Source organism: Gekko japonicus, unplaced genomic scaffold (genome assembly GCF_001447785.1).
Source record: "Gekko japonicus isolate JY-2015 unplaced genomic scaffold, Gekko_japonicus_V1.1 scaffold823, whole genome shotgun sequence".
NCBI classification, from domain to species: Eukaryota; Metazoa; Chordata; class Lepidosauria; order Squamata; family Gekkonidae; genus Gekko; species Gekko japonicus.
Genome location: NW_015170915.1, coordinates 131,673 through 154,966, shown reverse-complemented (window position 1 = coordinate 154,966; position 23,294 = coordinate 131,673). Strand labels below are relative to the sequence as shown.

General features: G+C 44.5%; 1 protein-coding gene across 1 annotated transcript; it reads right to left on the bottom strand.

Moving 5' to 3' along the window:
- Positions 1 to 1,133: 1,133 nt before the first annotated feature.
- On the bottom strand, positions 1,134 to 23,086 carry LOC107116749 (keratin, type II cytoskeletal 6A-like). Its single transcript, XM_015418739.1, has 9 exons — positions 22,562 to 23,086; positions 17,375 to 17,583; positions 12,164 to 12,224; positions 9,329 to 9,424; positions 8,961 to 9,125; positions 7,419 to 7,544; positions 6,020 to 6,240; positions 4,116 to 4,150; positions 1,134 to 1,381 (listed from the first exon to the last, which is right to left on the bottom strand). The coding sequence occupies exons 1-9, from the start codon at positions 22,997 to 22,999 to the stop codon at positions 1,137 to 1,139; spliced, it is 1,596 nt and encodes a 531-aa protein (XP_015274225.1). The 5' UTR covers positions 23,000 to 23,086; the 3' UTR covers positions 1,134 to 1,136.
- Positions 23,087 to 23,294: the final 208 nt, after the last annotated feature.

The window sequence follows — 23,294 nt, the reverse complement described above, 5'->3', positions numbered from 1 at the left end:
CGAAAGACCTCTGCTGGAAACCTTGGAGAGCTGCTGCAGTCAGAATAGACAACACCGGTCTTGATTGGGTGTGATTCAGGATAAGGCCTCTTCATGTAAGCTCCCACTGCATTTACAGATAATCGCCAATGTCTTCTATGAACGGTACACCCACACAGTTCTGTGACGTAGCCATGAATTAGAAGAGTTTAGGAATCCAACTGCTAATTCACAGATCAGTTGATAAGCCAGATGCAGGATTATTCCTCTGTGCCTGAGTGCAGCTAAATAGACCTTATATGAATTAGCCTCTTGTGCAGCTAAATAGACCTTATATGAATTAGTGGTATGTGCATTTGCCTCTTTGACGTAGCTATCGAAATAACCCAAGATACAGCAGGAACAGATTTCAGAGGTCAATCGAAGAGCCAATTTTTCTTTACTGACAAACCGGTTACAATAAGCATTATCTCACAGATGACAACAACAACAATTTGAGGCAGGTCAGAACTGCTTCCATTTTAATGCTGGGGGAACTGAGGCCAAGATCTTGCTCAAGGTCGCCCAAGACATTCACAACTGGGCAGGGCCTTGAATCTGAGTTGAAGTCTTACATTTGGTCCGCCGAATGACACCACCAGTATTCATACAGGGTGCTGCTGATCAGCATAAGCAGATTATGGGAATCATTTGTGAGAAGGTGTATGGAGTCTGCAGGTAAGGGTGGAGGGGACAAGTTAGATGTGATGGCAGCACACCTGGTGTGTTAGACAGCAGGTTGTGTTAAATTCTTTATAAAGTCGGAAGAGGAAATATTGAAAGGGCAGCATTAGTGGGCAGCAGGATGCAGCCCTTCCCACTTTGGCACCTTCCCTTCCCAGAAACCCCTTCTCCCTTGTACCATTTTCTCTTGGCAGAGTTTACTACTGGTCTTGGAACCCCACTGGGGGGGAAAACACGCAAGGAGAAGTGGTTTCAGGAAGAAAAGTGTGGATGGGGGTGGGGAATGGTTCAGTACCCCCTGCTCCCCCACCCATTTGAATCACACCCTCATCCTACAGAGTTTATGGGAATTTGGTGACAAATCAGTTCTAACCCATGTGTCTGCTGACACCACATTTGCATTGCCTCCCCCTCCCCCGGCAACCCTGAAGTTTTTAGCTCTGGTAGCTCTTTCTGGATGTGGAGGTCTTTGATACAATCTTCATACTGGAAGTGGCTCCCCTGGCTGAACTCATGCTCCCAGCTAACCCCCTCCCACTGCCGGAGCTGAAGCCGCCTCCCCCGACGCTGAGGCCTCCTCCGTATCCAAGGCTCGTTCCGCCCGCAAGGCCCAGCCCCGTCCCAAGACCAAGGGCGCTTCCACCACCATAGTTCATTCCTCCAGATGAGTGGACCACAGCTGCAAAGAGATAACAGGAGAGATTCAGAGTTCATGGAACCAGAGAAGGGAATCAGAACTTCCTGAAAACATAAGCCAAATCATGATGCAGAGGAGATGGGAGATGCATCTCGCTAACTTTGGAAGCCTGGATGGCAAATTAATTTCATTCTTCTCTTTGGGAGACCACAGTTACCCCAAGACACTGAACCTATACATATTTGTAGAGGACAAACCTATGCATGTTTACTCCAAATTCAATGTTATTTATTTATTTATTTCATTCCATTTCTATCCCGCCCTCCCCGCACGCAGGCTCAGGGCGGCTTACAGGGCACAAGGTGCTATAAAACAAATACGTTAAAACAACAGAAGCTAAAAATATTAACATCTCACGGATACATGAAGGACTAAATTCCACATTCTCCATTACATGTCATGAGGAGGTCCAAAGTCAAAATCAGAAGGGAGACAGCATGAGCCATGATGTCCCCATTTCCCATCGGCCCATCCCCGATGGTCCTGCTCCGCATATATGCGGTGGTGGTAGTGGCGGCCCCTACTCAAAAGCCTGGCGGAAGAGCTCCGTCTTACAGGCTCTGCGGAACTGTAAAAGGTCCCATAGAGCCCTGATCTCCTCCGGGAGCTCATTCCACCAGATAGGGGCCGCCACCGAAAAGGACCTGCCCCTCGTGGTAGCTAGCCTGGCTTTAGGGCCCGGGGTCACTAAACGGTGCTGTGACCCCAACCAAAGTGCTCTTTGGGGCCTGTATGGGGACACAATGGGACACAAGTGCCTGTGTATATTCAGGGGGATTCCCCATGATCATCTCAGTACATACCTGGTGTCTGAAAAAACTTGCATATCTAAGCCCACAGCACATGATGCTAGATGCCGCATGTAGGGTTAGACTTTTAACATGGACTGACAAGCTTCATTAGCCAGCATTTACCAGCAAACTAAGGGCTCAATTAGATGATACATGTGACATGAGTTGGTTCAGGGGTCCCCCAACCCAACTTGCGTCAGATGTAATATCAGGGAAATTAATGTTCCCAGAAGCTACAAGGCTGAATTTAACTTGTGAGCAGGGGGGGCGGGGGGGAGGAGCTTCAGCTTTCCCTCCTCCATCATTTTCCTGAGCCAAAACAGTCATGGGGGAACCGTGGTTGCCCCACTGTAGTGCCCCACATGTACTGCAGTTGGGGACCCCCAGCCTGACTTGTGTCAAATATGTAGTCTGGTTGAGCTTTAAAAGCTGAATCCTGCACAGAATAGTGGACACGCTTGGCCAACTCACAACTTTTTCCATAGTAAAGCTAGTACCCCGTACAGGCCAAAGTGAAGCCATTTCCATACTAGCACAGTTTCTGCCCACTTCCTGCACTTATCCTTTCTTGATCTGCCTTTGTATGCTAATTGCAGCCCTGTGCTCAGTCACTGACACTTTGGAAAAGAATAGAACGTAAGCCTTGGTGGTGCATTTAGCATTTTTTTGCCTGTAGCAGATTCCCTGTCCAGCTAATGGTGCCACTTGTCCTTTTAGGGCTATTTTGCTTGCAAAGACCCCACTGTCCTCCCCTCCTCCAGCTCAGAAAGGCTGCACAATGACCTTTCCATTGCATTGGCAGGAGAATTATAGGGCAAGGTCCCACATGCTTCCCCCAAACATTGTTCTGAAGTATTTTCAATTCCATGATAACACTCCTTCGTATTGTTAATAAATATTTCGCCTGGCCAGTACATCAGAATCTGCTCAGGCTCTAAATACCATTCAGTATGTTTGTAAAAACAGATTTGAGAAGTTCATGGAGGACAGGACTATTGTTAATGGCTTGTAGCCATGATAGCCAGGAATGGAATCTCTGATATAATATAAATCCAACTGGCAGATGCCAGGGGAGGGCAGCCTCCACGTAGGTTGATTTTCTCATTCTGGCTGCTTTGACTTGAAAAATATTCATTGGGATTTTTCTTCTTCCTTGTGTGAATCAAATCTGTGGTTTATTTTGCACCATTTTCTGTTTCCTCACACCAAAAATGTATGCATCATTCAACATCAGATGTGAATCAGTAAATCAACATGACACCAATACGTAAAAATGATATATGTTGTTCAAATAAAGTGCAAATTGCTTTTTTAAAAAACAATACAGCGTGTGTGCACAATTGAAATGAATCTACAAATCTAACAGCAAAGTGCAATGATCTAAAACCACCGACAAAAATATAAAAACAAACTATATTGGGAACTGCTTGCTCCTCTGTACCTCTGTCACGCCCTTTCTGTGAATTTTCACTCTTTGGAAACTTGACTAGATGGACCTTTGTCCTCCTGACCCAGCATGCCAACTTATTTATTCATAGGGCATCTCAGGAGGTTAAAACTGGCAGTGAAAATTTACCTGAAGTGAAATTCAAAGTGAATGTGGAGATTTTTCCTCTGAAATCCCACAAGTATTTTGCTCAGATAAGCAAAATTTCTGAGGGAGATTCTGTATAGGGTGCCTGCAGATTTTGCTTAAAGAAAAATTTAGAATGAGTTTTTTGAACTCTCCCACTCAGAAAAAAAAATAATCTGAGGAGTTGACAGAAAAGTTACATTAAGAACAGAAACATTTCACGAGGGGGGTTTGGTGGTTTCCAAAACTACTGTTTGTGCAGTTGCATTGACACAAAACCTATGCAGTGCTAGTTCAAAAGGCTCATAACTGTCTTATTGAGTTTCTGTGATTTCAGTCGATTATTACTTACATATATTTACTGCACCAACACCCTCTCCAGCCAGCCTGTTAAAGGAGACAAGAAGGGAAGTTACTGTCATGAATAGGAGCCATAAGAAGGGTAATGGTGGTTCAGAAGCAGTTAATTCCTGGACAACACTGGACCATTGACGGTCTTTTTGCATGCACAACTTTCATTTTATGTGCTGGTGTCTTTGCCTCATCACCTCCATAAATGATTATGTGGATTGCTCTCTGGATTTTTGGTATTCTTATGCCTAATTGTACCTAGATAAAAATTTAATGCTCTCAAAACAGTTAGCAATGAGAAGCCTAAGTGCATTGTTAATTATTTTAGTGGCCATGTTTCCATGAGAGGATAGAGTGAAGACAAACAAATAAAGGGTTGGATTCTGCCAGTTTTCTCACCAGTACAAAAGGGAAGGAGAATGCCTTTTGTTCATCAGAAAGACTTAACTGGGGATCATGGGACTCATGTGGACAAAAGCGAAATGGAACAGAGGCTACGTGAGGAGGGGAACTGGGTGACATCAACTGGGAAAACTGGCAGGGGTCCTCGTAGTGATCCTACCCAAGGGATCCTTGTAAGTAAGGTTCCTGCAAATTTTGATTGGATGAGATTTGATCTCCGCTGCCACAGCTCTCCCAATTTGCTATAGGATGGTTGCTTCCACTCAGGTATTTTTCCACACATGGAACACATGAAACCACCACATTTGATGGGAATGTCCACACAGCATCCTGTTCATTCTGAGCAGAACTTCTGGGCTTCCTGAGTGCTTTCCCTTTGTACCAGATCCAAAACAATCCTCTTTTGATCTGGTTCAGAAAGGGAACTGTGGGGTGGCTGTGGATGGAACATGGGCAGAGCCAAGCTCTGCATTCAAAATGGCAGGGGGTAGCTTGCTACCATGCACCATCCCTTTCCAGCCCTTTAAAGGGCTTTCATCGCTTTCCCAGCTGAGCTGTGCTATTGGTACAGTGCAACTCAGCAGAAAAAAATTTAAGTGAGGGGAAACAGTTTCTGTATGGAGGTGAACTCGGCCAAGACTGTCGTGACATCTGTAATCTTTCACAAATGTGATAGAGGAAGGGATGGTGGTGGCAGCAAGTGACATGGGACGGGGCACATGGATATTGTTCTTGCTGCCTTGGCCGAGGCATGTTTTTGTGCTTCTGTGTTGATAAAGCTGAAGAGTAGCTTATTCCATGTGATATGCCAAACAGGGTGGCAGAACAGCTGAAAATGGGGCTCCTATGTTTGCCAGCTGTGGATTGGGAAATACCGAGAGATTTGGGGGTTAGAGCCAGAGGAGAGTGGGGTTCGGGGAGGGACTTCAGTGGGGGTATAATGCCATAGAGTCAGCCTTCCAAAGTGGCCATTTTCTCCAGGCGAACTGATCTCTGGAGGTTGGCAACTATAGAAGGTCAGAACTTACATATCAGGTGCAGATGTCCTTCACCAGTGGTGGCTACAACTGCCTATGCTGCAGATGTTCATTATTGGAGGCCAAGACTCTGTCCCTTAACCTGCATGTTTACTTTATATCAGTTTCTGCTCTCTGTGCTTCTTTTCCCCATAAGACCAATGAAGTATTTTGACTTAGTTTTAGTGAGAGTGTTTTCCTTAAAACAATTGGCAATTGAGGTACTTTGATCACACTATCAAACTGGCCTCCTCCATGGTAAAGACCTAGATGACGTACATTTGCAGCTGCTCTGAGAAGTCTGGTCCAGAAGCGGTAAAAATCCCCACAAACAGAACAGAGAAATAATGGCTTGTACAAAAAGAGGGTCCTTTCCCCCCTGCAGCATACTGAGAGCTAGGCACCGCAGGCAACATCCTTCACTGAAGTGATTTCACAACAGAGAACAGGGCACCTTATTTCGCACAAGTTCTTAGGCTCCGCCCACCTGCTCTCCTCGCCTTCCAGCAGCTTCCTGTAGGTGGCGATCTCAATATCCAGGGCCAGCTTGACGTTCATCAGCTCCTGGTATTCCCTCAGCTGACGGGCCATCTCACCCTTGGCCTTTGTTAGAGCCTCTTCCAGTTCAGTCAGCTTTATCCTGGCGTCTTTAAGGGCGAGCTCACCACGCTGTTCAGCATCTGCAATGGCCGTCTGCAGTGCAGCGCACTGCAAAAGGAAGGAGATGAGATTTTTCTAAACAGGAGCTCTTTTTTTTTCCTTTTTTTGAAATCACAAGCCCAGCCCTTGGTATTCCAAAGAGAATATCTGGATCCTTTGTGTCAGCATCAGGAAAATGGGAAGAGGACCCCGGTACAAAAAGAGATCTGTGTCTTTCAAACACTAAAGAACCTTGCATGCACTACCCATGTGCATTTTCCTCACAGCAAATGTCCTAATAGCTTGACACAGCTTGGCAAGGTCAGCAGAATGATAAATAGGTAGGTTGCCTTCCAATAGCCAAGGTGCCCCAGTACCAGAGGCCTGCTTGATCAGACCAAAGGTCTATTCCTGGCTGCTGGAGACCTGGAGATACATGGCTCTCCCATTTGCACTTTATTTCCCAACAATTCTATTAGAAAAGCTAGGCTGTGAGAAAACGACTGGCCCGAGGTCACCCAGTGAGCTTCATGGCAGACGGAGGATCTGACACCTCTGTCTCCCCAGTCCTAGTCCAATACTCTAACAACCAGGGCTATTTTTGGGGAGGAATGCACAGGAACGGAGTTCTGGCTGGCTCCTGAGTTGGCCACGCCCAGCAGGAACTCATTAGCATAATAGGCCACACTCAACAGCAGAAATCCATTAGGATTGGCTACATTAGGGGTGTGTGGCCTAACATGCAAAGGAGTTCCTGCTCCAAAAAAAGCCCTGGGTTTTGGCAACAAACAAGGTAAACAGAATAAGAAGGAAAAGGTGGGTGTGGCTGGATGACCACACTTCTGGTAACATGGGGGTGTGGCCTAATGTGCTACTGAGCGGTGCTGTCAGGGTGTGGCCTAATATGCTAATGGGTTTTGCTGTTGGGTGTGGCCTATTATGCTAATGAGTTCCTGCTGGGCTTTTTCTACAAAAAGAGCCCTGCCAACTATACATTGGCTCTGAAGTGAGGCACGAAAACAATATCTCCCAAGGATCATTTGCCATAACAATCATATTTTAAAACCATTAAAATATCCCCCATACACTCACATCATTAAAACAATTAAAAACAGAGTTGAAATACATACAAACGTAACATCAGCCATTAAAACATTTGTTGGGAAATGTTTGCCTGTTTCTCAGAGAGGCACCTTAAAATCTGAATGGGGAATCTTGGTTTAGGAGAAATATGATGGAAACGGTACCTGCTTTTTCACATTGTCAATCTCAGAGTGGAGTCTTTGAATCATGCGGTTCATCTCTGAGATCTCCATCTTCGTGTTTCGCAAGTCATCTCCATGTCTACCAGCGGTGAGCTGCAACTCTTCATACTGAGAGAAGTGAGAGAGATAAACCCAACCAAATGAATGCAACTGAACTCCTAAACCGGAATGTGATGAAGTTTCAAAAGCTACCTGGTCTAATTCAAATATCACCACTGATCTTGTCACTGAGGCAATTCACTTTGGTCTCCTCCCTCCCTTGTGGGAAACAGCAAACTTGTGAAACTTTGTTTTCACACCAGTTTCCCCAAATGCTGAATACTTACCATCAAAATTGAACACACTTTTACAATTATTATGCACCAGTTTCATATAAATTGCATACAATAATGTGGAAATGGTTATAAGCATACCATAAAAGAAAAAAGAACAAAAAGGTTGCTATGGCCACATCCGTTCTGCTAAATTTAAATGTTGAACTTCGTTGGACAGTTGTTGAGGAGATGCTTAAGTTTTGATCTACCAATCACGTTTTTATCTTATCTAAGGAGCATAGGGCAGCACAGAAGGTTCCCCCCCCTCCCACTTCATCCTTACAACCACCAGAGGTCGATTCGGGGGGAATCGCAGGGGATCGCAGTTCCCCAGGGTGAGGTGCGGGGAGGCGGGGCACACGACGAAGCCCCGCCCCCTGCTTCCGGCCGCCCCGCTTCTGGCCCTCATTCAGCCAGGAGGAGGCACGAGAAGAGGGAGGGTAAGTTGCTTCCTCCCCGCCTCTCCCCACCCCTGCCTGCCTGGGGCCAGGGAGGGCCTTGGCGGGGCTTCCTCGCACTCCCGCCAGCCTTGCAGGTCCATCGCCGGGCCTTATGATGTCAGGGGGTGTGGCATATGCTAATGAGTTATGCTAATGAGTTCCCTAGCTCTTTTTCTACGAAACGACCCCTGACAACAACCCTGTGAGGTAGGTTGGCTGCAACAGAGAGCCTGGCCTAAGGTCACCCAATGAGTGTCATATACAGAGATTTGAAACCAGCTGTCTCTCCAGTCCTGGCCAAACACTGTAATCACTATACCAGCACCAGAGATGAGTGTATGTGAATATTTACATGCTGATGATAATGTTAGATGGGTTGCTGTGTTGGTATGTAGTAGCAAAATACAACAGAAGTCCAGTGGCATTTTAGAGACTAACAAGATTCATTCCAGAATCTGATTAAGCAACTCATGAAAGCTGGAATAAATTCTGTTAGTCTCTAAAATGCCTTTGGACTTCTGTTTTTTTTTACCTTTTGATAATAATCCACGAAAGACTGGCAAATTTAAATTCAAAAAATTAATATTTCCCAGTTTTTGTGCAACATTTTCCTAAACTTTCTAAATTATGCCACACCCCAGTAACATAGCCATTCCCTATGGAACATCCCATGTCACTACTCAAAATCAAACCCGGCTATGTCTCCAGAATCACATTATTCTTCTTCCAAATTTATTTGCTCAGCATTGAAGAATGTTGATCCCTCTCACCTTGCTTTGATACCAGGATTCTGCCTCAGCTCTGCTTCTATTGGCAATGTCCTCATACTGTGCTTTGACCTCAGCAATTATGCTGTCCAGGTCCAGGCTTCGGTTGTTGTCCATTTGCAGAACGACGGAGGTGTCAGAAATTTGTGACTGCAATTGAGCCAGTTCCTAAATAAAAAGTAGAAGGAGGAGTTCATTGGTTGACAGATATTAGAATATCTACCTCTACCAAACTTGTCCACAAAGAAGCCGTCTCGTTGGATAAGCCTTACTGGATGGGAAGGAGACGTATTGAAAGAGGTGGGAGATTAAGATGCAAATCTAGCCTGCAACAGGGCTACATGGGGAAAAACATGAAATATTAAACTTACTGCATCATAGAAAGCTTTCAGGAAATTGATCTCGTCTGTGAGGCTGTCCCCTTTGGTCTCCAGTTCAACCTTGTTCAGGTAGGCAGCATCCACATCCTGGAAAAGAAAGGATTTTAAAAAACAAACAAACAACAACCCAACATTGCAGCATGTGCTAGAGGCCAATCCATATCACCGACTTCTCTATCCAGGCCATCTATGGTTGTCCAAGAAACTTCAGATGTCCATGAGTAATGTATTGTTCTTGCTCTCTGTCTAAACCAGTGGTTTTAAAACTTTGTTCCAGAGAACTCTAAGTATGGTTAGGAAGCTTACAAGCAGTTCCACAATTAAAAGAGTGGAAATAGCATGAAAGCATTCCTTAAAAATTGCACCATCCCCTGTCTGCTTTGTATGCAGAAGGTCCCAGGCTCAAGCCCTGGCATCTCCAGCTAAAAAGTTCAGGTAGGAGGTGACGTGAAAGACCTTGACCTGAGAACTTGCAGAGCTGCTGCCAGTCCTAGTAGACAATACTGACTTTAACAGAGCAAGGGTCTGACTCAGTAGAAGGCAGCTTTACACATTCAGCTACATGTTTTCCCTTCCAGTGCACAGCTGCAGGAGAATATTGGACTTACTCTAAATTAAGTTTTCATTTCATGCAGGACAAAGGTAAGACCCCATATTTTAGCATTCACCCCTAGAACATTGTTCAGTATCTTCTGACATGTGCTAGGGTCTTGTTGCAATCTAAGGTGGGAGTTCCCCCGTTCTGAGTGGGGGATTCCCACTTTATGGGGATTCTGCCCGCCACTAGCCAGCTGGCCAGCGGAGGGAAAGCCCACCCCAAACAGCAATGTCGTTGCACGACATCCCCAACATGCTGATGTTATGAGGAAGTGACATCATTGCATCAGGGACGTTGCATGGTGACACTCTGGTTTTTGGGCAAAACTCCATGGTTTGATGCCAATTTTACCATAGAGTTTTGCCAAAAGCAAGAGCCAAAAGCAAGAGCATTGCTACACGATGTCCCCAACATGATGACGTCATCTCCACGTCGCTCAATCCTGCTCCTGGAAACTTCCCTCCCACCCCTCGTCAACACAGACATCAGACCTGACAACCCTATTGAAGTCTTAGTTAGCAGCTGACGTGATAGGCAAGAGTATTCTTGAATTTCTCATCCTAGTTGTTTCAGCCTGAAAACCACTGTTTCTTTTTTGCTTTTTCTATGGCAGAACTGGCCTTGACCTGGATAGTCCAGGCTGTCAGATCTTGGAAGCTAAGCAGGGATGGGTATGGTTAGTACTTGGATAGGAGACTTCCAAGGAATACCAGGGTCGCTATGCAGAGGTAGGCAATGGCAAACTGCCTCTGACCATTTCTTGCCTTGAAGACCCTATGGGGTTGCTATAAGTTGCCAGTAATTTGATGGCCAAAACAAAGAAGCAAAAAAGGCAGAACTGAACATATGATTTTTTCCCTCATAGAATGTATTCATTTTTCAACATCATCTGTGCATCAATAAAAACAGCATTATACGGTCTACATTTAGATAGCATGTATTGTACACATACATAGTGTATAAAAACAGTACATGCATACACAATATAAACATACTGACAGAACCGACTGCAAAAAGTTGAGCAAAAAGTCTAAAAACCAGTGACCTTGCACAGCATGAATTTGCATGGCAATATTTTAAAATTAGCATAACTCTCTTTTTTAAATTTAAAATCGCAAAATTCTTCTGTGTGATAAAAACAACTGATTATCAGGTATAACTGTAGAGCCTGCTATCTTTTCTTTCTCCCCCCCCCCCCAACTGCCCAGTTGGTGGGAATCACTCTGACCCTGTTCACTAGCGATGATCAAAGAACCATATACATATCCAAATGCATCAAGGGCACAAAAGTGCGAGGAACTGCAGACATTTTAAAAGACAGGTGTTGTTGTTTTTAAGTAAAACCTGGGAGCAAGATTGATAGTTAAGTAGAATTTAATGAGGGAAAATGTGAAGAAAAAACTAAACGTCACGTTTCAGAGCCATCTCGGTCTGTAGTAGAACAGCTAAATTCAAGTCCAGTGGCACCCTAAAGACCAGTGTTCCCTCTAAGCCGAGTTAGTGTGAGCTAGCTCACAGTTTTTTAGCCTCTGGCTCACACATTTTTGTCTCAGCTCAGGAAGGAGGGCTCCAGAGCAAACTAATTTATGCAGTAGCCAAAGCTCCTGCTCACAGCTTTAATGCCAGTAGCTCACAAAGTAGAATTTTTGCTCACAGGGCTCCATAGCTTAGAGGGAACATTGCTAGAGACCAAGAAGATTTTGGGGGTATCAGCTTTCGAGAATATCTGGTATCCTGTAAACTCTGGATTTTTGATTGCAAAACTGTTTATACAATTGATGAAACGGTCATAATAAAGAACGAATTAATGCCTTTGAGAGTCTAAGCTCACTTCATCAGATGCAAGTCAGAGATCTCCACTTCAACTTGTATCTGATGAAGGGAGCTTCGACTTTCGGAAGCTTATACAAAGTCTTGATGGTCTCTAAGGTGCTACTAGACTTGCACCCTATAAAGTCCAACACTCTAATCATCCCTCTGTCCCAGCTCTCTGAGTTCTGGCAAATCTCAGTTTACGGCCAAAAAAGAGGGTACGGGTTCATGATCATCAAGCAGCAAAAGGAAATACAAGTGCACCTATCAGTTCCGTAGGCAGGCTGGCCGCACCCTACAGAAAAATGTCACGGCAGACACAATGGGAGAGCTGTGACTAGAGCGTAAAGGTTGATGTATGCAAATTCTTTAAGAAACAGTGCCCTTCTTGTCCCCAAAAGGGGACAAGGACTCACCTTCTTGAGCACCACAAACTCATTCTCTGCGGCTGTACGCTTGTTGATTTCATCTTCATACCTGTTGGAAGGGAAAGGGACATTGGGCACCTCATTAGCAACCTGGAAAGTGAGCCCAAGAATGGATAAGAAACGGTGAATCTCTCTGTTGCATTTCCCCAACAAACCATCTGTCACCTACAACATGAGTCTCTTTTGAACTAGGTCACACAGTTGGATCTCCACAGGAGGAGAAGAAGAGAGAAGAGAAGGAGGATCTTCCCTGCTCCCTCCAGTAGCCCTGTGAGCCCTCTACTGTGGGTTGGGATGGGGGGCCTTTGTGGGCAACTGTGCCATGCAGCGTTGAGGGCTGCAGTAAGGAAGGGGGGTCATGCAAGATTATTTATTTTATTTGGTACATTTTCATCCTACCCTCTCTCCAAGGAACTCAGGAGAGCAAGCATCAGTCTTTCCTCTTCCATTTAACTCACAACCACCTTGTGAGACACATTAGAGAGAGAGAGAGAGAGAGAGAGAGAGAGAGAGAGATGCCTAAAGTCGTCCGACAAACTTCAGCTTTATCTCTCGCTGGTGAATTTTTAAGCAATGATATTATATTTCAGCCTATTAAGTTCAAGTTTTACATTATTTTTCACTCTAACCTCTAACTTGAGAATACTGGGCAAAATAGCTAATTAGCTGACCATGTTAATAATATGTAAAGAAGTCTGACTGGAAAGAATTGCTGGAGGATGTTGGTTCTCAGAGTCAGGTCTAAGATGTGTGTGTGTGTGTGTGTGTGTGTGTGTGTGTGTAAAGTGCTGTCAAATTGCAGCTGACTTATGGTGACCCCTTAGGGCTTTCAAGGCAAGAGACTAGCAGAGGAGGTTGGCCAATGTGTGGGTCGGCATAGTGACCACGGACTTCCTTGGTGACCTCCCATCCAAATACTAACCAGGTGTGACCCAATGAATAAATCGTACCAAACATTATATTATCCCACTGGGTCTAGGTGCTTTAGCTAGAGTTTGGACCAGAATAAAAAACTACAGCGGGAACCATATGGGACTCTTTTAAGCATGAATTTAGCCCTGACTAAGGCAGATTCTTATCAATAATGTTGCTTATCGATTTTATATTCATAATTGCATAATATTTTGTTGTACACCACCGAGTGTCACTGATGGATAGAAAAGTGGAATATACATTTTTCAAATGATAGATAGATAATGATAGATAGATAATGATAGATAGATAGATAGATAGATAGATAGATAGATAGATAGATAGATGATAGATAGATAGATAGATAGATAGATGATAGATAGATGATAGATAGATGATAGATAGATGATAGATAGATGATAGATAGATGATGATAGATAGATAGATAGATAGATAGATAGATAGATAGATAGATAGATAGATAGATAGATAGATAGATAGATAGTTTATTATGGCATCAAGCCAGTGAATCAGCAGAAACACGCCAACATTATAAAAATGGCTAAAAAGTACATAAAATGTATAAGAATGCATAAAATAAAGTAACAACCAATAGAAATTGCATAAAATATAAGTCAAAAGATCAGCTTAAAACTGAGACACAACTAAGCGGTCTTTTCGAATACAACACCAAACGGCGCAGAATTTGGCAATGTAATTCTAGCAACAAAACACAAACTAGAGTTGCCAGGTCCTCCCTGGGCACCGGCGGGATGGTAGGGTTGCCAGCTCCAGGCTGGGAAACTCCTGGAGATCTGGGAGTGGAGCCCGGGGAGAACAGGGACCTCAGTAGGGTACAGTGCCACAGAGTCTACCCTCAAAAGCATCCGCTTTCTCCAGGGAGACGTATCTCTGTGGTCTGGAGATGAACTGTAATTCCGGCGAATTCGAAGGTCCCACCTGGAGGCTGGCATCCCGAACCCAAACTGGATTTTAGGAAAAGTAGGCAAAGCTACTAATCATTCCCTCTAAACAATGTAGCCTCCTCCCCTTTTGAAAATAACATTTTAATTGTTTTACTTCGGTTATTATTAGTTTTTCTGAAGGGCCCCTGAGGTGAAAAGAAGGATCACCTGGGAGGGACGGAGGCTACCTGAATCGAAGCCCCACATCCAGCTGTCACTCAGCATTGTCCTTAAAATAAACAAGTCAAGGCTGCAAGAATGGGCAACTCAAGAAAACCAGAGCTCCTTGCAAGATTATAAATTATAAACAACAAAGGCGTTACAACAGTCTGCTGCAACCAAAGTAAGATCTGAGCAACAAAACTTCTTAAAGCAATAAGAACTAGAGGATATTTTGGCTTATGTTATACTTATGTTAAATGCCTGGACTAGTTTTATTGACTTTTAGGAGAGGCCAGCATAAACCCCCTTCCTTTCAGCTTTTCAATCGCTGCCAAAAGATGCTGCAAAAACAGTTCTCTCATTGGGGAGGCATGTATGACTCGCCCAGGTTCTCTGGAGCCAGGCAATGGAAAAGGGCCACCTGCCAGGCTCAGGAAAAGGTGGGTGCCTTTAATGCTCCTGTAATTTTCTCCCTTGTGTGAAATAACATCTTTAACGGTTCCCTCGTGACTTTCTTCTTCTGTTGGAAGCCCTGGATGGAAATGAAGGTTGAGCTCATTAATGCCACACCCAGAGGAGAATATGATAAATGCCATCTTGGTGATGTCAGAGCATCTGAAGTCATAGGACAGAAAACTCCAGTTGGGATTTTACTCAATGGGGGATTCTTTAAATGGAACATCAGAAGAGCCCTGTTGGATCAGACCAGTGGTCCATCAAGTCCAGCATCCTGTCTCATATAGTGGTCAACCAGTTCCTCTGGAGGTTCCAAAACAGAGCACAGAGGCCAAGGCCTTCACCTGATGTTGCCTCCTGGCTCTGGGATTCAGAGGTTAAGTACCTCTGAATACAGAGGTTCCCTTTAGTCCCCATGGCTAGTAGCCACTGATAGGCCTATCTTCCATGAATCTGTTTAATCTCCTTTTAAAATTGTCTGTGCCTGTGGCCATCACAACAACTGGGATAATTTGGCTTAATATTTAGACACCCACCTTGAGTAATGCTGAAATTTTTGTTAAATCCCCTGCCTCAGACTTCTACCGTCAACTCACATTTTGCTGTAGGTGAATAGGATGCCCTAGATCCTTGCCAACATCTGGCTTGTGCAGCTGTAAGTTGCTCTGCCTTGAGTTACTGCTTCTAGTGCAAAGCCCCAGGTGTTTTGCTGTACTGATGCAACACCGTGATGTGTGATAACTGCACTGGTGCAAGAAAGCCCTTGTATCTGATCCTGCCTTAGCTGTAGCTTGTGAAGAAGTGACCTTGGAGGTAAGAACCAGCAAGAAGAGGATGCCACTGCTTGAGGGAAACCGAGGGGGAGTTACTGTGTATGGTCAGACATGGATGTACTCTAGACAAACGGCCACATAAAAGTGGTCCTCTTCCTGAGACACATTCCCAAATTTGTCCTCAGAAACCCAGTTTGGAGAAACCATCTTTCCTCTGCAACTTCTCACTGTTAGTGCTGTTGGCTCGGATTTTAACAACCACAGCAAAATGAGCAGGGGAACACAGAAAGCTACTTTATACAGAGTCTGTCAAGGTCAATATTGTCTACTCTGACAGGCAGCAGCTTTCTAAGATCTTAGGCAGAGGTCTTTCACATCACCTGCTACCAAATCCTTTTACCTGGAAATGCGGGGGATTGAAATTGTGACCTTCCACACACAAAGCAGATGCGATACCACTGGGCCACTCTTGGTTTTTCAATCTGCAATTACTTATTGTCATATGAATGTGGTTCTCTTTGTTCCCATCTTTCACTGTTTCAAAAAAGTAACCTTTTTTTTGTTGCAGAGGTATGCCTCTCCCCTTATATCTCTGCAACAAAAAGGCCCAGAAACTTACTTTTAAAAAAATGAGAGCTGGGAATTCAGAGAATCCGATATACATTGTTATAATATTACATTGATATACCAATATTTAATTGCTGGTGTAATGTATCCAGTCCAGACATGTCCAGAGACAAACTCAGAGCTTCGCTCCAAGAGACAATGGACTATGCAGATCCTAGCCCACTCCAATCAGGGGGCTAGGTTCCTGGCTGAGAGCCTATGGGACTCTCGGCCACTGTAAATAACCTATAGGGAAGTAGGGGTGTGTTTTGGGTGGCGGTTTCTCGGGGGATATAAGCCGGCCTGCGAGCCGGCCAAAGTCGTCTTGTTCCTGATCGAATAAAGTGTGCTTTGCTGAAATCACTCTCCATCTGCGTACTTTTCAGCTGGGTTTTTTAAAGATAAAATAACAAGACAAATGAAATTGGCTTGGGAGGAGAAGGGGGGAAATTGAAAGGTGGATTACACACAATTGTTGTTGTGTGGGGTGTGTGTGTGTGTTCCAGGTGCATTTATATGTGTCTACCCATTCATGGCTAGACTAGACTAGATGATAGGGAATCCTCTTTTTCAAAACAGGGATGAAGTATGTAGGTGATGGGAGAGAACCCCTGCTCCTCCTCCCTTTAGTTTGCTGTGCACCATTATTTTAAACATCCCCCCTCCCAGTCTGGCTCATTCTGCTGTCAGAGGTGAGCTGGAAGAAGACCACTGGCAGAGGTAGGATGGGGGAGGGACAGGGGTTAACTCCTGTCAACTTCAACCTCTATTTTAGTTTCCCCCCCCCCCAAAAAAAAAGACACCGGCATGCATCCACATTTTAGATGAAAATGGGCAGAAATGTATGGGGGCCCTTAACAAATCATGTCGTCTCACTAGTCTTCTAGAAGCAGTAGATTGGGGCAGTCAAAAAGATAAAGGGACTGGACCTCCTGTAATTCAAGTATTGCTCTGAGTTTTCTTGCCTATAAAGGCTAGAGCCAGGTTATACAGAGGCTAGACCTATAATGGCAGGACCCAGGATATACAGGACCCTCCACAGACACATCTGCTTGGCACCTATTCTTCTTCAGTATGAAGATAAATGCTTCCCGTTCATCTCAACTTTTGATGGGAGGCAACACTGGCTTCCCCTCCCTGGCTGCTTTAATTTTGCAACAAAATTTATCCACATTCTTGTTGGTGCGAGCATAGCCTACTGCTGCCGTTGCAATCCATTTTATAGTTCAATCTTAAACTGTATTTAGTTTTGTGGTTATATATTATAATGGTGCAGAGGACTATTTTAAATAGAGTAAATTAATTCCCTACTCACAAACGCTTACCTGATCCTGAAGTCCTCTACAGCATCCTGCATGTTCTTCAGTTCTGAGTCCAGCCGCAGCTTCTCTGCCCCACCGTCTTCCAGCTTCCTTCTAAGGCTATTGATGAAGGACTCAAATAAGGACTCAAGGTTGTACCGGGTCATTTTGTGCTCTTGCAAGAGGCTCCACTTGGTCTCCAGCACTTTGTTCTGTTGCTCCAGGAAACGGACCTAAATTCAACCAGCATTAAGCATATTATGGCATTTGCTACCAATAATGTTTGCATTTCCCTAGGCAGCTTTCCACCGTTGAAAAGTGTTTGGAAACTTCAACTGGGGCAGAATGCTGCAGCCAGGATGTTGACTGGAGTGGGTGGTAGGGATCATATCACGCCAGGCTTGTTGCATCTACACTGGCTTCTGATTCATTTGCAGGCATAATTCAAGGTGCTGGTGCTGACCCTTATGGTTGGGACCAACATACATGAAGGACTGTCTACTCCCTTATGAACCTGCCCAACCGCTGCGGTCATCTTCATGGGTCCTGCTTTGGGTACCCCGCATTCTAAGATTAGCAGGTGGCAACTGAGGAGAGGGCCTTCTCACTCGTGGCACCAAAGCTCAGGAACTCTCCCCTTCTGTTGCCATCTTCTGCCAGCCGGTGAAAACTTTTTTTTTGTTTTGCTTGGCATCCCCTCAGTGATCCCTCCTTCCTCCTCAATGTTTTTAACTGTTTTTTTTAATCTTTTGTGGTTTCTTTAAGCTCTGATTTTATCTTGTCCTAATGGTGTATTTGCCACCCAAGATGAAATAAGAGACAGACACAAGTGCTGGGTTTAACTATTGGGCCACTTTATTAAATGACATCTTAACTGTAACCAACGGCAAGGGCAAACAGTTCAGCGGTATAATCAAGGCCCGGGGGTCTCTGACCCCTTCCTTAACTTTTGACATCGGGCGAGCCACCCAACCCCAGGCTGGAGCCATCCGTGATGGCTCCCGCCCGGCCGGTTAGCCATTACAGGATGACCCCATAGCCCAAACTCCCGAGCCGCTAGGTTCAAAGAGAGGACCAAACGGGGGGGTCCCACAGACAGTCTGCTTTCCCCGCTAGGCACAAAGGCTGTACTCACTAGACCCCTTTCAACCCAAAATATGGGTGTTGGCTGGTGCTCACCGTACCGCCACCTACATACTGCCTATAACCCTGCCAACTAAAGTGACCAACCTAACGGCCCACCCTGCTGTAGTAAAAGGTAGGCAAAAACACCCCCTCCACATGCCAATCAGGAGGGGGTGAAAAATTCCTACCCAGCCCCCAAATGGGTGACCAGCCAAGCCTGAACTAAAAACAGGGCGGTAGGGTGGGTCGACGACTCGGTGAACTGCTGCCGAGCCAGGGAAGGGGGCCGGCTTAAATCTCCTTGACCCCTCCTCCCCCTTGGATACAAACGGGCCAATTATGGCCCGACACGACTGCCCGTCTCCTTCTTCTGGGCGGCAAATATGCCTCCCCAGCCCTATGGCCTTTCCGGCCGGGGGCTGTTGATCCGGCTTGTGTGTTGGCTTTAATGGCTTTTAAGATGAGGTTTTAATTTGTATGTTTTAATTTGTTAGTCGCCTTGGTGGCCCTCTGAGAGAAGAAATGTCAGGTTAAAATCTTGTTAATAAATAATAACACATAAAATTATAGAAATATTAATAATACCTCCCACACCCTCCTCCATTTTAAATAGATTGCAAGGATTTTACATGGAAAATTTATAGGAACTGGCTGATCCTGATCTGCATAGTTGAAACTAGTGGTTAGTATCAGATCATTGAGAATGTGCAAGACCTTTAGAACTGGTGGCCAAATGGAACTGCTGTGGTAGTGAATTTGGGATGTGTTATCTTTAGACACATACATCTAACCATGTCAGTTTTTTTTCGTAACATTCATGGGAAAATCTGCATATAAGCCAATACTGGATCTCATTTCTGTCAAAACTTTCATTTTTAAAAAAGCAAGTCAGTAGCCTTTAAGGTAACAAATATGTGCAGGTAGCAGCTCTAGTCAAAAAGTGGAGTTACAGTATCATGAATATCTGTGTCTCTCCCTCACAGCCTCCACCTCTATTCATCAGTTGTGACAAGAGTTGAGGCCATAAAATTCCAAGGGACCTCTTCCCTCTGGGAATCCATGAAGCTGGGCAAATCATGTGATTTCCTTAGACATTTGGGTTGGGTCTGGATGGTACGATTTCAACCCTGTGGTGGCTTTTGGTAGCCCTTCCAGTTAAGTTCCTCTCTCCTTCATTATCTTCATCTTTCTTCTCACCCTCACAGCTTTCTTTTTTTCTTTTCCCTCATGTGAACTCCTCTCCAAGATCAAACATTGTATGAGGCAAGAACAGTGGTTAATAACACAGACTATTCTGCTCATTTGTGAACTTCCTAGTTGGTGTGAGAGAAACCATTGTCTTTTTCACAAGGCATTCCAAAAAAGAAAAATGATCACTATTGTACAAAGGAAGAAAATTTACCTCAATAATTTGGCAATTGCGTAATTCATTGTGGGTAAAGAAATATGATTGTTACTGACAGAGGATGTATTTTGTGTGTGCATGAGCACAGACGTTGAACATTTCTGCTTCCAGTGCTCTGAATGTACCTAAAACCCAGTTACCTAGAGCTGTAACTGTCAGCACATGTTTTAGCTGAGTTAAATGCATCTACTATCACCATGGATACAAGGCTCTGAGGGTTACAGTCAACTTGCTTCAAAGACCCTAATGTCTTCTGCAATTTTTCTTCATGTAGGGTTGCCAGGTCCCCCTGGACACTGACAGGGGATGGGGCGTAGGGTTGCCAGATCAAGGTTGGGAAACTCCTGGAGATCTGGGGATGGAGCCTGGGGAGAACAGGGACCTCAGTGGGGTACGATGCCATAGAGTCCACCCTCCAAACCATCCATTTTCCCCAGAGGAACTGATCCCTGTAGTCTGGAGATGGGGTGTAATTCCAAGGGATCCCCAGGTCCCACCTGTAAGAAAGTAATTCAAAGGTCCTTGTAAAATGTTATATGCTCCTGGACAGGATTCTGTTTGCTTGGTTTTCCAGTTCTGTAATCCTAGTCCCACTGCACTGTTTTCTGGAGGACTTTGATGTCTGACAGAATTACTTTTCGTATTTTGTAAATCTCTTTGAAGTCTCAATGAGGAAGATGCTCTATAAACAAAGCTAATAATAATAATTATGGAAAGGAGTCCCATCAGACATGGAAGTCTTTCCTGGCCTAATAATTATGAAAAGAGTAATACCCCTAGCTCCCAACACTTCATCTTTGTATTCCATTATAAAAACTAGTTAGCTTGCAACAGCGAAGAGTGTACAATTTTGCAAGGGGTCTGGGGCCAGGATCTAAAAGAACTGCAGGACTACAGATTTGCAATGTATAGTTTTCAGATGACAAAGCTATCATGGGGTTGGGGGGAGCAAAAGGAATTTCATAAGCAGTTTCAGAATGTATGAAGCTGCATTATATTAAGTCAAACCCATTGGTCCTTCTAGCTGCTGCATCAAGTTGCCAGCAGTTCCCTGGGGACTTTCCCGACAACTACACCCCTTTGCTGTCATTTTTGGATTGGAGATGCCAGTGTTTCCATCACAGGGACTTTCTGCACAGAAAGCAGGTGCCATCCCACTAAGTCACACCCTCTTCCCAGTGCGATAATGTGTGACGGTCTGCTATTAAGAATTCCCCTGGGAATAACCATAGATGTTCTAAAAGTGGCTCTTTGGACCCTGGCCCATATTTAATTGCTAAAATCCTATCATGGAAGGCAAGTGCTCCATCTGTACCTATTGAGAGGGACTCTCCATATTCTGGGGTGCTAGTCACTAGTAAACTAGGACTATTTATTTATTTACGTTATTTATGGTGCACCTTTCTTACTGGGACTCAAAGTAGATTACACAGAGTCCATACAATCAACAGGATGGGACATTCAGTAAACAATGAAATACAATTTGGGTTGTAGAACCAAAGTCTCAAAACACAGAAGCAATTTTTGTTAACTTGACACATTAAACAACGCAAAATTATATAGCAGGATCCAACTTATAGCAAACTATACACAGTGGTATAGACTGCAGTCTCTAATAATTGGCCCAAGAAACGTTGTAAATAGTTTTGTACAGTGCTACCCCGATATCTGTGTAGAAAAGCCCTCCTGAATAATTCAGTTTTGCATAGTTTGTGGAAAGCCAGGGGAGTCGGACCCTTCCTGACCTCCTCAGGCAGACCATTCCACAAGGTGGGGGCCACAACATAGAAGGCCACATGTATGGGCAGTTGTTGATTTTGCCCATTTGCAGGTTAGCACCTACAGAAGGCCCTGTTCAGATGAGCAAAGCTGACATGGTAGAGCGTAGAGGGAGAGATGGTCCCTCTTTTGCCACTGGATATGTCTTTTTAAAACGTTGCTAGGATTGCCAAGTGCCCTGAGGGGAAAATATCCTGTCCCTTTAACAAGTGATTAATGGGATGTTATTTAACAAGTTATATTATTTTCCACACATTAAGTCTCTATTAAAGAATCAGGACATTTTCTCCAGGCAACTTTGAATGATAGTATCCTCACATATACACTGGCATTTTTCAGGTCTCAGCTCCCACCACTGGGTACCTGGAACCTAAATGTTTGACCAGTGATAGAAACATTTTGTGGCTCTGGTGCCTCTCAATGCATGTACACTGGCACAAGATGCCACTTCACCATTTCCCTTCCATTTCCTACATAGCATCTATCCAAACAGTAAGTGTTGCTGCAGACAATGAAGTTTCAAATAAGCTGTAGTACAGCTAGATCTACTGTAAAAACAATCAATGAAAAATTATTTTTTAAGGAAGGAAACTATATTGATCATCTTGCTAAAACACCTTTTTTCAGAGGCCCAGTTCTTGCAGAGCAAATGGGTGTGACATATTGCCTCCAGCAATATGTGACATTCTGTGATCCATAGCATGAAAATAGAGATGCTGCCAGTACACAACTGTATCCCAGCTTTTATCTGTGAAATATTTATAGCAAAGTGACTGTTAAAGAAGGAATAAAAGTCCAGAATTTATAGCTGACTTATGTTACTAGAACAGGTAGTGCAAGGAATTGGTATCAGAATAGCGGATTTTTATTTTTTTTTAGAATGGCAAGAGGAAGCATCTTACCTTGTCAATGAAGGAAGCAAATTTATTGTTGAGGGTCTTAATCTGCTCCTTCTCCTCCTTGCGTACCTTCTGGATGGTTGGGTCTATCTCCAAGTTAAGAGGGGCCAGGAGGCTTGGGTTGATGGTGACCTCATGGATGCCACCAGCTCCTGCTCCGTAGCCACCATACCCACCACCACCGACGATTCGGTACCCAACTCCTCCATGACCTAACCCGTAACCATATCCAGATCTGGCAGTACGGTAGCCACCGATGGAAATTCTTTTACTTGCTCCTAAGCCATGGAGGCTTCTGCTGCCAAAGCCACCACCGACATGTCCAAAGCCTGCACTGCCTCCCCGGGATACTGAAACAGTGCTATAGCTCGTTCGGCTCCCCGGCATACCAGCCGAAGAAGCGCTAAAATTCCTACTGACTCTCACTGATTTTTGAGCCATTGCCTCTGAGCACAATGAAGAAGTGGAGCAAGAGAGAAAGAGGGACAGAGGACAAAAAGATGAGACGAGATTCCTGGCCCACTGAGGTGAAGGGATCCTCCGGGAAATGTGCACGTTCCCTGCTTTTTATCTGTTTTGAGAGCTGGGTTTGGCCACAGGTCTTTGGGGTGAATTAATCGGTTTGGTATGCTTGGCACAAGCCCATCTTTTCCATCCCGTTAATCACTGGGTTGACCCAGAATGTACCTAACGTAATGTCCTGGCAACCTGCAGACATGTAAAACCAAGTGGAATT